The 18,116-nt window shown below is 44.4% G+C and overlaps 1 protein-coding gene across 2 annotated transcripts; it reads right to left on the bottom strand.

Annotated features, from left to right (window-relative positions):
- Positions 1-7,468: 7,468 nt before the first annotated feature.
- Positions 7,469-16,222, bottom strand: LOC119286535 (regulator of MON1-CCZ1 complex-like). 2 transcript variants are annotated; one of them, XM_037565918.1, is made up of 14 exons: positions 15,914-16,222; positions 14,648-14,749; positions 13,654-13,731; positions 13,331-13,471; positions 12,989-13,248; positions 12,604-12,757; positions 12,188-12,297; positions 12,013-12,100; positions 10,591-10,902; positions 10,428-10,502; positions 9,712-10,337; positions 9,525-9,633; positions 8,074-8,253; positions 7,469-7,786 (listed from the first exon to the last, which is right to left on the bottom strand). In XM_037565918.1, exons 4-14 carry the CDS (start codon positions 13,469-13,471, stop codon positions 7,625-7,627), a joined length of 2,217 nt encoding a protein of 738 aa, XP_037421815.1. In that variant the 5' UTR covers positions 13,654-13,731; positions 14,648-14,749; positions 15,914-16,222; the 3' UTR covers positions 7,469-7,624. The 2 variants fall into 2 exon arrangements, with proteins under 2 accessions (XP_037421815.1, XP_037421823.1); XM_037565926.1 differs by lacking the exon at positions 14,648-14,749.
- Positions 16,223-18,116: the final 1,894 nt, after the last annotated feature.

The following is an 18,116-nucleotide window of genomic DNA, read 5'->3' as shown; positions in this document are numbered from 1 at the left end:
GCTCATATCATGCATATGGTGTCTTGCATTGCATAGTTTAGACATCATATACACAATATTCAACACCATGTTTTTAGTTCAGACATCATATTGAATGCCCTCTGTTTAGCATATAAATCACATATGTGAATTAAATGATGCGATCCTGATTACTTAGATAACATGTAGGTGAATTATGGCATGCGATCCTATTTAGTTATCCATCATATCTTTGAATTATGTTATGTTATGCTATCTAGTTTAGATAGACATCATATATGTGAAATTATGTCATGCTATCCGTTTTAGTTAAACAATATACATGTCAACTATTTCATGCCCTCTTTTTTCCACACTATCTATTGCATCTGTCTCTCATACAATGTCTGTACATTCAACTATGTTTCCTATTTATCAGCCATTTGAATTGGAGCGGGTGATGCCAGTATCTAGCGGACTAAAAACACGGTCTTCAAATAAAACAGTGCTACCTCTTGGTGGAGATAGCACCCCGGTTGTACATGCACAAGAACCAGCCCTACCACACATAACCCAAACTCTCGCAAATTGTACCCCTACTACGATGGACAGAGAACCAGCTTCACCCAATCTAACCCCAACCCCAGCCGATAGTAACCCAGTTCCTGTTGACACAGCACCATCTCCACCACAGAGCTCCCAAACAAGAGCAGTTAGTAAAACAGCTCCAGTGCCCATAGGGCCAGTACTATCACAGCGAACCCCAACTCCACCAGTTAGTACGCCTATTCCTGTGGAGGAAGCACAACCAGCTAGTCGTAGTTTAGCATCTATCGCATTTGATGTTGTTAAATCGTATGTGCGTATCTTCCCATCTTGGAAATATTATACTGAAAATGAAGGAAAATGCCAGTTGCAGGTGTTTGTCCAGGAGTTATGTGTAAGTAATGTTATTCATGGCAATTACTTTGCTTTGTCCCATACATCCTACCTCCATGATGGTTATAATACAACAAATTTTCCCATTTTTCTCTATAGAGAAGGACCGATTTGGAAACTCGGGATGAGGTAACCTGTGCTAATACCTCTGCTATCTTCAAGAATGCTTGGTGGCAGTATCGGAATTACCTGAAGAAAATGTACTTCACCGGCAAAGAAACTCATCAAATTCCCTTATGTTCTCCTGACACACATTTACTGGACGATGACTGGGAACGCCTTGTTCTGTACTGGTCCTGAACCAAGAATGTGCTAAGGTCTATGAGCTCATTTTCTATTTTAAGTATTATATTCTTGCGTCTTACTATACTCTGTTCATGTAGAACAAGTGCCTAAACCTGAAGAACAACTGTTCTAATTTAAGATTCCATTGCTACCATAGGACATAGATATATGTTTGTTTGATACTTTTATTATGTACTAGTACTTGGCAATCAAAGACTTGGTAGTTTAATCCTGTCCACCTTACTAATGAACTGGTTCACCAAAATGAGTTTCATATACTAGTACATGCTAAACTTGTTATGTGTCTGCTTGTTTCTTCTTTTAGAATGCTGACAGAATATTGGGGAAGAGTGCCTTATTAAGCAACACTAAAGGAAGTAATGCAGATAAGGTTCAGGATAGTGACACATCCTGTCTTAGTTTAGTGTTGGAGTTACTGGCCACTACCGCTTGCACAAGCTATTCAAACTCACTGTCTGAATCAGTTCGGTTTCTTGAGTCTCAACTACAAGCTGAAAGACATCGATCAGCTATGTTGCGACAAGAAGCGAAAGGACTGCGGAAGTCCCTGGAGCATTCAGATGCATACTTTCTGGTGCAACAGCAAGCGTTGGAGGATTTTAGCGCCAAACAGTACAAAGCTAATCAGCTTGCTAAGCTTATTGCCAGCATGGTGGATACCCAGGATAACGTTTCTTGAGCTCTTCTGAAATTGTTTCAGTTATGCTCTTGTTTTGCTGCCGCATTTATTTGCACTGGTGGCCAATTTTGACGGCCAGTGTATATGATATGCTGCTTTATTCCCTATATTTGCACTGGTGGCGAACTTTGATGCCCAGTGGATGTAATATGTGTAATAGCCGTGATAGCCTAGCGTTAGTTGCTTGCTTATTTATTTCCTTGTTGTCTTGTTTATTTGTTTGCTTGTAGTCATTGCAGTTCTTTTTCCGCGGTTAACTAGTGGTTGCAATAACCTAATTTTTAAAACTAGGCCACAATAACCATGGGCTAATATTTACTGTAGTGACATTGGGCCTCCTATGGGCCGTAGAAACAATGGGCCTTCTACGGGCCGTAGAAACAGTAGGCCTTCTACGGGCCGTAGAAACAATGGGCCTTCTACGGGTCGTATCATCAATGGGCCTTATACGGGCCGTATGATCGATCGGCCAAACATGGGCCCATAACAGGTCGCATTATGGCCGTAAACGGGCTAGAGTTGGAATCGTCCGTTCATGGGCCGACCGTAACGGGCCATCGTTAATAGGCTGTATTTGATGACACTATGAAAACGGCCCAACGTATTAACGGACCACAAACGGGACGACTGTAACCACGGGCTGAATTTGGCCCACAAGCAGAAAATGACAGTAACGGGCCGTAAGTAAACGAATGCTGGAAATGAGCCCAAGAATAAATGGGCTCTGAGAAGGCTGAAAGATAACATGGGCTGGAAACGGCTCAACGGAATAACAGGCCGTTAATGGGTATAAAGTGATACACTGTTCATTACGGGCCAGTTTCACCACGGGCCGTTAATGGGTGTAAAGTGATACACTGTTCATTACGGGCCAGTTTCACCATGGGCCGTTAATAGGCCAAGAGTTACATAGGGCCTCATATGGGCCGAAAGACGTCATGGGCCATACATGGGCCAGAAGTGAAAACAAGCTGGAATCATATTGGATGGCCCAGATGACGCTACTGGGCCTAATTCGGATAGAGTGTAACGGGCCTTGGGTTAGCGGGCTGTAAATGGGCTATATGCGAACAGGCCGTTAACAGGCTTTCCATGGGCCGGCCCGCCACCTTTTGACCAAGTCAAACGGGTCGGCCTTTTCACAGGAATGGGCCTCTGTTGGGCCGTGCCACGTGTCGACGTATCATAGGCGCCTTCCGTCCAATGAGTGGTTGACATCTGTCCCAACGATGAGCCGACACGTGTTTCCTCTAGCCAATGATGATTTTACACGTGGAAAATGCCCATTGGTCGGGTCTGTTAACGGGTTATCGGATCCAAAACCCGACCCGATAGCTTAACGGCGTTCTGTTATGGTGGATGCCACGTGTCGGTCACCCTTGACGAAAGCACTTCTGTGACGCGCGATTTATCGTCATGGAAGTGGACACTTCCATGATGATAATTTTGGTAATGTCATGGAACACTTCTACGACAGCACAGGTATGACTATCTTGATTCTGTCATAAATTTGTCATGGATGTACATGCATGACAAAAAAGCAACCTACTGTGACAAACACGTATCATCACGGAAGTGTATTTTTTGTAGTGCTTGCATCATTCTTGGGTAAGGCTCAATCTGCTATCATGAAGGCGATCACTTTCAGCTGTCAGGAGAATCATGATGTTCAGAAGCGCCTTATCATCGCCTTCGTGACCGTGGGAGTCCCGTTAGTGATGATGATCCTCTTCCCGCGGCTCCATCCTCGTCCACCTTCGGCTTTCCATCTCGTGTTGAGTATCCCGAGTTCCTTGATGATGATGATGACATCCGCCAGGCGTGATTGAGTCCGTTTAGCTCCTCGCCCCTTTTTACTTGTTGCCGTAAAAGGGGGAGAAGTAGTATCCTAGTATCCTAGTAATCTTAGGTCATGCTATGGCTATGTTATGTTGCCTATGTGTGTTCACTCCTATTCTGTTACGTTTGCTACCTATGGTGCTATTTGATCGTGTGAGAAACTATGTTATTATCTTGGATTATCATGTGGTTATGAAATGTTGTTATGTCGGAGTTATTATGGTTTCATATATGCATTCCATGCACACTTTGAGGGGGAGCTAAAAGCAAATAGAAACATAGACTTATTTTGTACTTTTGCTCTCATGATTGTCAATGCTAAGATTATTTAGTGCATCTATGATACTACATGTATGGTTGTCATCAACAAACAAAAAGGGGGAGATTGAAAGAGCAATCATGCCCTTACATCATGTTTTGATGTTGATGACAATATACATGTAGGGGACTAACAATGGTTGTCAAGTAAATCTCAGGTATTGTCCCCGGTTCATCTATGTGTGTGGATCAAGAGCTTACAAGTGATTTTACTCAAGGATGAAGCATAAAAGTTGATTACATATTTGTTTTCTTGAGTATAGGATCCCGCACTATTAAGAGGTGATCGATAGGGTTAGTTAAAGGCTTGCTCTTGCCACAAACCTCCTGACCATACTACACATGCCAAAAACCTTCATGTTCTGTCTCTTGGCTGCCAGATGTCCGGGCTGCACACCGGATGTCCGGCCTCCTTGCTGGATATCCGGGCCTAGCCATCCAGAGAGCAGTTGTATACTGGGCTGCTCGTTGGATGTCCGGGCTTTCTCCGGATGTGCGGGCCTTTCTGTTACGCCGGATGTCCGGGCCACATTCCGGATATCCGGGCATAGCTATCCAGAGAACATCTTTATGCTCGGCTGTGCGCCGGATGTCCGGGCCTTCCTGTTATGCCGGATGTCCGGGCCCCATTCCGGATATCCGGGCATAGCTATCCAGAGAATGTTTTTATGCTCGACTGGGCGCCGGATGTCCGGCCACCTGTCGGATGTCCGGGCCTTCCTGGTATGCCGGATGTCCGGGCTTGGGCCCCGGATGTCCAGCCCCTCTGTTCTTTTGTTTTGCGTTTGTTCTGTTCTTCGTAGCTTACCATGCCGGATGTCCGGCCTGCTCACTCATTTACACTGCAACGGTCATATTTGAGCTCACACTATATATAGCCCTTCTTCTCCTTGGGAGTAGGTTGATCATTCACTTTGAACAAACCCTAGAACACATTTCTCTCTCTCTCTCTCTCTCTCTCTCTCTCTCTCTCTCACTCCTCCACACCAAATCTTAGATCCCCAAGGGATTTGAGAGCTTTTGAGAGAAGTTGTCCGATCAAGGGATAGATCCGCCCCTTCTCCTTTTTTGCACCAAAGGAATTTGTGATTTGAGCAAGTCTTGAGCTTTTCCCCATTGTTCTTGTTACTCTTGGAGGTTGGAGACTCCTAGGCGGTAGGAGTCCTTCGGAGAGGAATCGACCTTTGTGATTACCCCCGAACAAGTTTGTGAGGGTTTGGAGACCACCCCAAGGTCTACCACTAGTGGTTGAGAAACGCCTTCATAGTGTTGTCTCAAAGGGAGAATAGGGTGAGCCTTCGTGGCGTTGGTGTGCCTTCGTGGTAACATCCACCTCTCTAACGGTGACGTAGCTTCCCTCCAAGGAAGTGAACATCGGCATACATCCTCGTCTCCCGGAGTTGCGGTTATTCCTAACCCTAACTCTCTACTTGTGGTTACTTGTCTCTTAGCACTTACTTATATCATATTGTGCTTGTTTACTTACATACTTGTGTTACTTATTTATCTTGCTTAGCACTTAGTACTACACTTACAATTGTTAGGCTCACTTTCATATTCCGCATTAGTGCCTAAAATTGCTAAGTAACAATTAAAATTTTTTATTGTACCTATTCACCCCCCCCCCTCTAGGTCCATCTCGATCCTTTCACCTGACCCCCTGATCGCGGCCGTCAATCCCGCTCGTCGACCCCACGCAGGTCATCAGGCAGCAAGCCCCCGGCACAAGGCCGACAGAGGCGGCCACCAGCGCGCCTGGTCATGACCACCTCAGGAGGTAGGTGGCGGCCACAGCACCCCAAGCTGCGACCACCAACCCCGGCCGAAGATCCTAGTATGGACTACATACGAAGCAAAATGAGTGAATCTACACTTTAAAATATGTCTATATACATTCATATGTAGTCCGCATTGAAATCTCTAAAATGACTTGTATTTAGAAACGGAGGGAGTATACTGAGCTAGTTTAAATACTCCATTTGAAATACATTACGTAATTGGTTTTGTTTTTAGTCCAACTTTGGAAGCTTATGAAATTTATAGAAAAATATCAACATCTACAGTACAAAATAAATACAATGTGTAATTATTTTTCATGATGGATCCAATGTTATCAACTAATTATTGTGAACATTAGTACTTTTTTCTACAAATTTTCCCAAACCTCCTAATTTAACTTGGGACGGCAAATTGTAGAAAGAAAGCATATTTATATATTTTGAAAAGAAAGTACTCCCTCGGTTTCATAATGTGGTGCATATAGGGAGGCGTTTGCTTCATCGTTTTTCGTCTGTCATCCGTTTACAATGTAAACAAAAATCTAACGGGCGTTTGGTTGTGTCTGTCCGTAATCGAGTCCCTCCGTAATCAGGTCCAGCCTAGCTAATGGTTGATACCCACCGGTATACCTGGCCATGGGCAGCCCGGCCCGGACGGCTCGAAAATCTCGGGCTGAGCTGAGCCCGAGCGTGCCATCAGGCCGGGCTCGGGCCTAAAAATCAAGCCCGCCGGGCAAGTCGAACCGGGCTCGGGCTTGCACAAAACAGGATTTTAGCCGTAGTCGGGCCGTGTCAGGCTTTTTCGGGCTTGGGTCGGGCTCGGTCCCAATTTAGTAGGCCCGATAGTCCAGCTGGTCCAGGCGCTTTTTTGTCAGGCTTTTTTGGCCCGGCCCCCAGGACTCAACAAGCCCTTCCCCTCCCCACCCCCCTCCGCGTCATGCAACGTCGCCGCCTCCCCGAGTCCAGCGCTGTTGGCATGCCGCCTCCCCGAGGCTAGTGCCCCGCCTTCTTGTTCCCCTCTGCCTCCCCTCGATCCTCGGCAGCGCGAGGTGCCTGTCGTTTCTGTTCTTCGAGGAGTTCATCGGCGACGACCATGTCTACAGGGTGTCGCCGCCGGACGTGCTGCTTGCCGCGGTCGCCGACCAACCCCTCAACCCCTGGTGCCCGTGGGCCGCCAGCCTTCCCACTGCATCAGCAACGTCCCCGGTGTGGCGCCCCTCTGCATCAGCAATCACGATCATGCCAGACCCAGAGAGAGCCCTGCCGTGGCTGCTGCTTTGAGATTTGCTAGCCTTTTTCTTTTCTGGAGACGAATTGATTACGTTACAGTCCACAAGTTTGAGTTTTGTTCGTTCACGTTTACAGTCCAAGCGTAATTCGTAATTCCATTATGCTTACGTTTGCGGTGTTTCTCTGGAACCAAACACCTCCTAGATTTTTTGAGAAATCAAACTTACAAACTTTGACAAAGTCTAAAGAAAATTATTTATATCTACAATACCAACTATATACAATATGAAAATATGCATCGTGATATATTATGTTCTTTATACCAAACTTTTCAGGTCTGCTCGAAATTGACTCGTTGTCAGCTCTTGTATATTATAACCAATTTTTAGACGAGCTACCAAAGCCAAGCCAAATCAGCAAATCCACTCAAAGCAACCGAGACCATTAACGATGACTTCGGAGTACAAGCATAGAAATCTTTTAAACAGGGTGAACAAAGTCATCAATTATTACACGCTTCCTCCAAACCCCAAGAGCATCAAAAAGAGAATCGTTCCGCGGAATAACGATGCATAGTTCAGACCATTTCCGACAGTATGTGCCGATATCTGCTATAGTCCGACGTCGTCTTGAAACTCGGCGTGAGCTCAGCAAAAAAGCTCAGCACAGCGGCAAGGTTCGGCGTGATGTTCTTGGCCACGGCTTCCTCCAAGAACAGGGAAGGCTGCACGGTGATAACCTGGACCAATCATCATGTCAGAACCAGCCCGTTGGAACAAAGCATTCAGACAAAGTCAGGATGGACTAACTTGAGCACCGATTTTCAGACAATCAGCAACTCAGGGAGTAACAAACTTGGTTGTAGTAAGTTGCAACGAATACAATAACACTTCCTAATCAGTTGTTTTCAAGTTGATACATGGATGGAAACAGAAATGGGAAGCACTCAACAATAATTTAGTTGTTTTCTAATCGAGAAGCACAAGCACCCAAAGATAACATAGCATCAGTAGGGTAGGCGAATACCTTGTATTTTCGAGCATAGCGTAGAGCCTCCAGGTAGTACCCGTCTTGGAGTAATGCAGCCACGTAGTCATGGTGCAGGCACCTCTCCCGGAGCATGTCCACTCCCAGCTTCCTTGTCAGCGAATGATGTCGACCCAGATCAATGAGCTGCATTGCGAGTTCCCTGGACGGCTCTAGAATCTGCAGGAATTGATCCATCGCCAAAATGAAACCATACTTCTTGGCCACATTCACTTAGGGAGTTGACAGTGGTCAATTTGTTTTGTTCTTTTATGTGGAAAAGGTCAATTTGTTTTTTTGGTAAAAACTCTCAAAAGTCATCGTAGCGTGCAAGCATAAAAGCATAGTGATTCGTGCTAACAAAATCTGATGGCCACAATGAATTTCCATCTGTGCAATGAACTGATGGGCTCAATTAGAGGCCTGTCGATCGAAGCTCAAGTACAGGGGGGCGTCATCAGACGACTCAGGTGCAGGCTCGGATTCAACAATAGTCAGTGCTAGTAGAGACAAGCCTCAACTGAAACTTTTCATAAACAATATTCAAAGGCTAATAGTACTACCTAAAGGAAACTGCAAACTACAGTTGACGTATGTATTTTCTTCAGAAGTGAATCGCTTCTGCTCGTTTCCAATCATGTTGGATTGGACATTATCTTCTATATCTAAATAGCTAGCCCCCACTAACCTATTTCTCTCAACATGCAAGCATGCCACCTCATCATTCAACATGCATGGGAAAAGGCCCACCTCAACATGCACCCATGCATAAGTAAAAGCTACCTCAACATGCAAACATGCATGCGATTTTTTATTTTATTCAAATTTAATAAATATTTTACAACTAAACAATAATCAAACACAATAAATCGTTAGTATTTTAATTTTTAGTTCTCATATTATTACTCCAAATATTCATGTTCCATACAACCAAATCTCATTAAAATATATTGCAAAACATTCCCACAACAATGTGCAGGGTATCATCTAGTTCATATAGTTTTCATCCAATGATGGATGAAAAAGTTTGTTGGATTGGACACTATTCATACAAATTTAAGGCATGTGAAAGATAACAATTTGTTTGGAATCATACTCGTCAACATATTTAACCCTACTTGCGCTAATATAGTGATTTCAATTTTCTTCTCAAAACAGTAATATATTTAACCATCAGCACGCCTGACATTATAATTGTAATTGCCACACAGATCATTAATAATGGTGTTGAAATAATGAAGCAAAAGAGGTAATACATTTAACCACCAGCACACACGACATGATCGATTGTGCTAGTCTAGTTAATGGTAATCGCCCACTGGTCATTAAGAGTGGTGTTGGAATAGCAAATTGAACTTCTTAGATACAAACATCATGATTGATTGTGCTAGTCTACTTAATGGTAATTGCCACATTGATCATTAATAATGGTGTTGGAATAACATACTGACCTTGTTCGATACAAACAGTGCTATTTCAGCATAACGGTTGCTGCAGGCCAGCAAAGCAGTCATCATGACATAAAGGTCAGGAGGAGCCTTCAGCCCAGCTTTTGACAGGCTGTACAAAAACAGGACAATACTTAGTGTACCTTTTCTTTGTTGCTTCTAAATTAATTTTAAAGAACACTAAATGTACCTTCGTAAAAACTCCATGATGACAGCAATAAGGTATGCAGGATCACCCATCATTTCATCTTCAACAAGCACAAAGACGGACTGGACCATTTCAATTGGTGAAATTGCCACACTAGCAACATGTGTTCCATGCTGCATTGATGTACCAGAAGCCAATGGTTGGCTATCCTCTCCTACAACCTGCGGTCTTTTGCCAGTGGCGTCAGATATCTGGGAACTTGATGTTGCCTGACTTACCGCTCTCGATGTATTGGTAATACCGTCAGAATCAGAGGATGTGTTTAAAGATGACCTATCTACATGTGCTGCCAGGTTAGCAATTCCATGCTCAACTCCTGAATTTGACTGTGACTGTCCACTCTCAACCCCACTTGCTGAATCAGTGTTGATAACAGGTCCAATCATGGTTCCAGGAGGTTCCTGAGAAACCACACGGGAGTCCTCAACAGGCTGAAAACTTGACTGTTGGTTTTGCTCAGACGTCCTCCTAACCCCAGCAGCACCGCCTACCATTTTCATCGAACGAGAGTATGAATCAAGAATGATATCCATTGCCTTTGCAACCAAAGTTACTGGCCTCCTTTCCAAGATGGTTGTTCGAACTATAGCAAGGCTTAGTGTCTTAACCTGAACCATAAGTTTCAATAAGAAATATTATGACAATGGTAATAGATGGCGAAAACTGAACTATCACGAAGTAGTGAAATCGTATTTTACCATACTCAGGTCAGACTTTCGTCTCTGAAGGAATTCCAAAATCGAAGGAGCATCAGAAGTACTAGCAGCAATAGCCTAGAGATTTCAAGCTACTCATGTCAGGAAAATTGTATTTGTGTTGAGGATGAATTAATCAAGGAATAATCCATTGCCGATTCCTTACCTCCAGATCTAAATGAAGTTTCCAGAGTAGCCCATTCTCAGCATCACAGATGAGGTCAGGAATGAGAAAGTTCCAACCTTCTCCATATAAAGTCCCGCCATAAGCACTTGATTGCTGATCTGCAGGTTGTGCTGCTTGCTTACTATTGCTGGCCAGTCCTCTCACAAGCAGTGGAAGTGGTGCAGATATTGGTGCGTAAGAATCCATAAATACATCGTAAAGTATGACAACTTTCGCATCAATTTGATGGATCATGATTATATTGTCAACTGCACTAACTGCAATTCTGCTTGAATATACTGGGAGAGTACCCTGAAATAACAAGCTATGAGTTAGGGGACTACGGTTTTTTCTTGACAGACGAAATAGAAGAACATTTCCCAACAGGGATTTCAGAACCTAGACCAGCTAATCGGTTTTGTGATCACCGACTAAGACACTCCTTAAATCTCTCATTTTGAAAGGAAATTTGCTGGTATCCCAGTGGCAGAACTTTGCCAAAAGCAGCAATACGGCATTTTTCAGCCAAACTTAGAGCAGTTTATAACTTTTCAGGAACACAAGTGTTTACTTACAAGGGACAAATGAACATTTAAATTTTAATTATAAATTATGTAACTGTAAACAGACCTGCAGTTTAATGTAAACTGAGTAGTTTCCTACAACCTAACCAGGCCCAGGATGTCAAACTGAGGCACTGAGGTACAACTCATAGACCTTGTGTCAACTTTAGCTCCAGCTACCGCAGCTTTCTAGGGAAGGAAACAACACACTGGAAACAAAGCGTGTAACATAAGCTTACATTACAGTCTATTCTTCATGTCCATATAAGAACTATATGATTCCAACAGTTACCCTCGTCTTTACTATTAAAGGGGAGTTGGGGATTGTACATCGCTTTTTTGGTAACATTCACGCTCTCCCTTGAGTGCCCTGTTATGGAGCATGAGTTGTGAAGGTGGAAAGTGGTGCCGCAGCATGGTGTGCATGTGAGGCCTATGTGTCAGGGTGTGTTCGGTTGGCTACAAGGGCTTGCAAGCTGTGATTGAATCGGCGGCTGACGAATAAACAAAAAACTCGTCTCCTCCTCTTGTGCCTCTCCTCTGTTCTTTATCTCAAGTCAGGCAACCACCATGAGTCACACGTCAGCAATCATACCAGCAAGTGGATAGTTACACAAGATAATGAAAACACAAGAGATCCCTGTCACCTTAATCTTAATCACCTTAAATTAAAGTCATTGCAGAATATGTGGCGGACATGACGAGGGGTGGTAATTTTCATAAATATTAAATAAATGCTACTGAACTTATTATCGGAATCTACAAACTGAAACAGACACCTAACTCGGAAAGAAACTATCTGAACATGACATGTATTTCTTAAGAAAAGAAATTGGAGATCGGCACATATCGTTCAAACCTGTTGGACAACAGCATCACGGTAGAATCGGTACAGGTTCAATGCCATGCCGACTCTATCCAGCTGCAAGCAGTAAATCCTACCATACCTGCCAAATTTGGGAAATGTTATTGGAATTTATGTGAAATTTGTAAAAAAGGAAAAAAGAAAAAAAAAAGAGGGACAGAAAGCATACACTGTTACAATGTGAACATCAGCAGCAGCTAGGACAGGCTTGTTATTTGCTTCGGATTTAGACATCACCATCTCAAACTTAGGCAATTTGACGATCCCACCAGCAGAAAACTGTTAGAACCATACATAAAAGTTAGCATACAGTTTAGATGTTAAATCAATGACCCATGTCAATTTAATGGAAATAGAAAGTAAGTTCAAAATAAAGTCCCAGCCCTGCACTCTACTACACAAAGATTACTTTAAAATGTCTCAGCTCGGAATCTGCTTTAAAGTTTAAAGCGCAACTACAGCATCAGCCCACCAGAATGAGCATGGTTAAGAAAAGTTAAATACCAATCAACATGTATAAAAACAATCCTCATCAGAGTTGTTTCTTTGGGGCATGTTATCTTCAATGGGTGCATAATGCATTACCTGATATCCAGTGAACAGCGTACATTGCATTCCAGATGCAAGAAGAAGCAACCTGCTTTCATGAGTGTAAAGATACCAGGTGGCACTGCACTTTTTTGACTCCACTAACCGAAGAGCATTTGATTGAGGCTCATAGACAAGCAGATCTAGCCCACTGCAATAGAGACACATTTCACAAAAAATGAACCAAAGAACAGGATAGCTTCCTTCTACATAGAATTAAAATATGAATGAAGTCAGTCCCAAAATAAGAACATGACTAATTGGTTCATCTTACAAGTGCTCCTGTGGCTGTGAGCCTGTGACAATAGGCTAATTGGATATTTGGATGCAGAACATATAAAGTTTCTGCTATTTATATTGTAGCAGCAACACCTTTACAAACCTTGTTTTTATAATTATGACATCACAAGTGGGACAGTCAGTCCAGAAAAATCCCAGTATGGTCTCAGAATCTGCTCTGCACTTCTTACTACAGCCTTCCCCTGTTTCTCTATTTCTAAACTCGACCTCATGACTGGATCGCTGAATCCCTATGGCTTTCTGATCCAGAGAAAATCGAACTGATAAGATGGGGCCTTCATTAATTGGATCAGAGTTTGGAGGTCCAGATTGAGTAGATGCAGCTATCTTCCAGTATAATATCTGCAGTAATGTAACCAATTTACTTTGTGATAACCAAGTATCTAGCGGAAATGTAAAGTCGATTAATTAGATATTCAAATACCCGATCAGCTGTTGGGGCTACAAGAAACTTATTCGCATCATCATAGAATAGCCCCTTAATATCTGGAATGTCACACCGTAGCGGAGGATGTTGTACATAAGCGTGAGAGAGCGCACCAGGGCTGCTCATACCTCCTTGCATCTGATTGTGCACAATTCATTTGTTATTTCAAGCTTGTCAATTAGTGATCTTGCAGTTTACCAACATAATACAAAAGGGAGCTGTTGTCAGCATGATGCACAGCTCTTTTTCTTATTACATGGTTATAAAACACCATGATATCCATATTTTCTTTGAGTCGTAAAATACAGAGCTAGACTCACCTGAGAGCACACTGATCACACTGAAAGGTGGTTAACACCAAACTCCAAACGCCTTGAACTTCAAGCCTTATTCTTGACCTTTGAGGACAGAGTAATGAAAGTTAGGACAGGAAGATAGATCCACTTTCAAGCATGAAATGATTACACAGATTGTAAGCAGTCTTTTATAAACCAAATACAAATTTAAATCCGTAAGCCTATGAATCGACAAAAATAAATTAATGTAAGGACTGTATATGAATTGACAAAAATAAATTAATTTAGGGACTGTATATTAATCAACAACATAAATTAATTCAGGAACTGCACACTGACAGTGTTTCCGATTGGCCATGGGACCAAGATTAGCCCTCAACTCTTTAGACTTCTCTCACCCTGCTCTCACCTCCCGAACATCCCATCCTCACTGCCACCCATTCCCCAAGGTCCGCTGCCCCCTGCATCACAAGAGTCGCTCTAGCGCCACGAGGCCTGCCATCCAGCACCAACACCAGCAGCTCCCTCATCCCCCTCTCTCACCAATCGCTATCTAATCCATTGCCCCCGCCATCTTCCCTGTTTCCGCCGCTATATTACTGCTGGATCTGCCTCCTAGTATCAACCACCACCAACATCTCTCCCAGATTATCTACCAACCGATGTTCTTGACATGCCAAGACGGCCTGCCACCCCCAACGGGTTATCCCTTTAAGCCCCACAGGTGCAGAGAGTCACCATCCACCCCAAAACCTCACCGGCGATGGTGGAAATGGCATGGTCATAGGGGGAAGATGGACGGAGTACGCAGCAGCAGTGGAACAAAAAAAAATAAACAAACAAGAGGAGGAACAAAAATGGGTAGAGAAGTTGATTGTTGGCCAAGAAGAAAACAGTGATTTATTTAGAACAACCAAAGGCCATTTCCATTTGAATTGGGTGCTTAATTGTACAGGTGAAAGTTGTAACAGTATGATTTGATACAACCAAACTATTTTCTTAGTAATGGGAAGATTACCGCAGTTTGCATGCATGCTCTGAGTGCTAGAAACTCCTTAGAACACATATTATGTTCAATCTCAGGGACCTTTGCTGCTATGCATCTCCCATAATCTTTTGCCTGCATAGCATAGCTGATAAATAGAACACTCACGACATTATAAAACAAAAAAAGACCAGATCATAAGGTTATTGAGTATTTACTCATCTTCACCAAGCCAGTTGGCGCTAGCAATTTGAATTGCATATGTATCACCAGTACAGCAAGTTAGTAAGTTACATAACCCTTCAATGTCAAACTATTTCTTTGGGGTGAAGTGAGCGTAGCTCAGATGGTTAGGTTCCTTGTGGTGGAACCAACCCACCCGGGTTCAAGTCCGTGCTCGCATTTTCCTGAATTTATTCCAGGCTTTTTGGCGATGTTCATTCAATGGGAGCCGATGTTCCCATCGAGTAAGAAGTGCCTGTGGTGACTTCATCTATCTCAACATTTGCCGGCTCGGTTTCCCGGAAGTGCTCATACAGGTAGGGTGTGCGTGTGTGCGTCCATAGGGGTGAGTGTATGCACGTCTTTGTGAACGTCTACATTTGTACTATGTTTCTCAAAAAAAGATATTGGGGAATGTGTATGGATACTTCCAGTTCACTCCTACTTAGCTACCATTCATATCATGCTATTCGATTCAGTGTAACAACATATGAAAATCAGCAGCAACAAATTTAGGGGTAATTAACAGATTGAAGTGCACTTCCTAAATATAATCACCCAAGGGCAGAGGAGCAAACAACTAAGCAGCAGGCATCCTCCTCATAGCCGAAAACCAAAATCACACTAGTGCAGAACCGGGCAATAGCACCGGTTCGTAAGGCCCTTTAGTGCCGGTTCGGTAACCGGCACTAAAGGACGCCAGGACTAAGCTAACACCCACACGGATCAAATTAGACCCCTATAACAGGCTCCTAACAATCCGGTAGCAACAAACTACCTTTAGCGAAGTACTAGCACCGAGTAGCAAAGAGACACTAATTACAACAGTGTATGTATATCACCCATCGTGATCTTCCCAGCAGCAACAGCAAACCAATCTGCAAGGGGAAACCTCCCAAATCTACCACCAGCCCGTGACCACTTGCTGCAAACCAAAACTAAACTAGGGAATTCTGATCCCCGATCCTGCTACGGCGCATTAGTACTAAATAGCTAATAACGAGTGAACGAACCATCACACTTGTCGGCAGGTGAAGAGGGGGGGATTAACGAGTGGAGGAGCGAGCGGGCGGGCACCTGGGACGCGCAGGTGGCGAGGATCCGGGCCAACGCAGAGGGGGCCGCCGGCTTCCGTTCCTTCATCCAAACCCTGGCCAGATCACGCGGCCATACCAGTGGGGAGAAGGGGAAAACAGCAGCGGCGGCGGCGGCGGCAAGGAAATTCGAGGGGGGGCTCGAGCTGGGGCGGCGGTCGAGTGAAGAGGGGTTGGGATTTGAGTCGCCTGGTCGGGGTGGTGGTGGCGCGAGCTCGTACCGTCGTCTTCTTCGCCGGCCGGTCCACGATGAGGCAGGCAGGGATGGAGAAGAAGGTCCGCGGAGATGGGTTCGGTAGAAGCTGAGATGGGAAAATTCACCGGCTTGGCTCGCCGCGGTATCTGGGCCTGGCGCTGGGCCGAGTGGTTCGCTGTAGGGGCATGGGCAGCCCGGCCTGAACCCGAAGCCCAAGGGACGTGCCGGGCTCGGGCTCCAGTTTTGGTCCAAAAGCCTGAATTGCCTCAAAATTAGGGTTTTATCAGAAAATATACTAACACCTCAAAAAATCAGCAAATATAGCTGTTACTCAAACAAAAATCAGAAAATATTGATATAATATAGTTTTAATATGAAAAGTGCAATGTTTAGTTGTTTTGGGTCGGGTCGACCTCAGGTTTTGGGGGGCGGCCCGAGGAATACCCAGGTCTAGTCACACGACTTTGTACATCGAAAATCATGGAGATAAGTATATTTACTACGCGTGAGCACGCATTAGAAACCACTTCGTGGGAGAGGGTCAAGGCGGGCGACTGAAACCCTAGCCACCACCCCGTCTTCTCCCCTTCTCTCCATCGCCAAGGTGCATCACTAGGAAAAGGCCGCACAGCGTTGGCACCATCGGGAGGTTGCTGATCGTGGTGGGCCTACTCTGGAGGAGTTGGTAGGCTACCATGGGTCGGCGACGGAGATGAGTAGCCGAGGTGCGGTTGTCGACAGGCGATGCTCGACAACATCGGTGGTGATCCAACGCGATAATCTCCAACGGCAGCCCCGCCTGGCTAGGTCACTGGAGAAGAGGGCGTTGGTGCATGGTCGTGGGCAACGATGAGCTTGACATCAGACTCGAATATGGTGTGCAGTGGCATTTGTGATTTGTCTCTGGTTTCTTTGGAGAGTGTTTGTGTCTAGTTTGAGGTGTGAGGCAGTTGTGTTGTCCAAGTATATGGATAATCTCCTCCTTGCCCTTTCCCCGTTTCATTGGTGTGCTTGTTGCCGACACCGGAGGGTGTCTAGAGCTATGTCTTTGACAGGCCTCCCAGGATCTGATGGATTCGTTTGGATTCATATCGCTTTCTTGGTCCTCGGAGTTTCCATAGGATCTTTTCGGCGTTTTTTCTCTAGGGCGGAAACTTATTTCGCTGATCGCAGTCACCGGCGTCTCATGGTCTGCATCAACGACTTTCTGGTTGTTGCTTCTACAAGCTCCTGATTTTAAACAAGTTTTGTCCCGCTGAGGTGGAGGCCCAGAGGCGGCATCGAGCTATGCTCACAGTGAGTCGTCAGTGGATGCAGGAGGAAGAAAACTTTGACACCCCTGATAATTTCAATGTGATGTTTTTTCTGTAAGGGTGTTTTTGTATGGACTTGTGATATTTAATATATGGCTTTAGAGCCTTTCACAAAAACAAGGTATATTATTCCCTCGAACTATCAAATTTTCGACATATCCCCATCCCTAACCTTTTATTGTTACCCGTATCATCGGGCAGTTCGGCTAATTTTGTGACCTGTTCGGTTTTGATTCCCCGTGTTGTATAAACTGTATGTGCCGAAGGAGCTAAAAGGAGCTCTGGTTCATTGAGTTTGGCGCGAATGGAGATTGGCCACATGGAGCCAGCAGGCGTGTTGATGTAGCTCGGTGCCATGGGCAGCCCATAGCTGCTGAAGCTAAGCATCGCCGGTTGTGGATCGTGCCTTGTATGAATCCGATGCGGAAAGTCGAGTCGTCGAGTTCCCTCATCATTTTCGCCATGCCACATCGTCTGATATCGTGTCCACCTTCGTGAGGGGGTCTTGTACTCCTTTGAGTCTTCACCTCATAAGGTGGCCTAGTTTTCATGAGTCATATCCATACGAGGAATCTCATTAGTGTTGATGAGTTAAGCTCTATGAATGAGAGTTCAAACCGTAAGTGTTTGTAGTCCAACAAGAAGGGATAAATGGGGAAAACATACATAGGCTTTGG

Source organism: Triticum dicoccoides, chromosome 1A (assembly GCF_002162155.2).
Source record: "Triticum dicoccoides isolate Atlit2015 ecotype Zavitan chromosome 1A, WEW_v2.0, whole genome shotgun sequence".
Lineage (NCBI taxonomy): Eukaryota > Viridiplantae > Streptophyta > Magnoliopsida > Poales > Poaceae > Triticum > Triticum dicoccoides.
The sequence above is the reverse complement of the archived record's forward strand: the minus strand, read 5'-3'. Positions and strand labels throughout refer to the sequence as shown.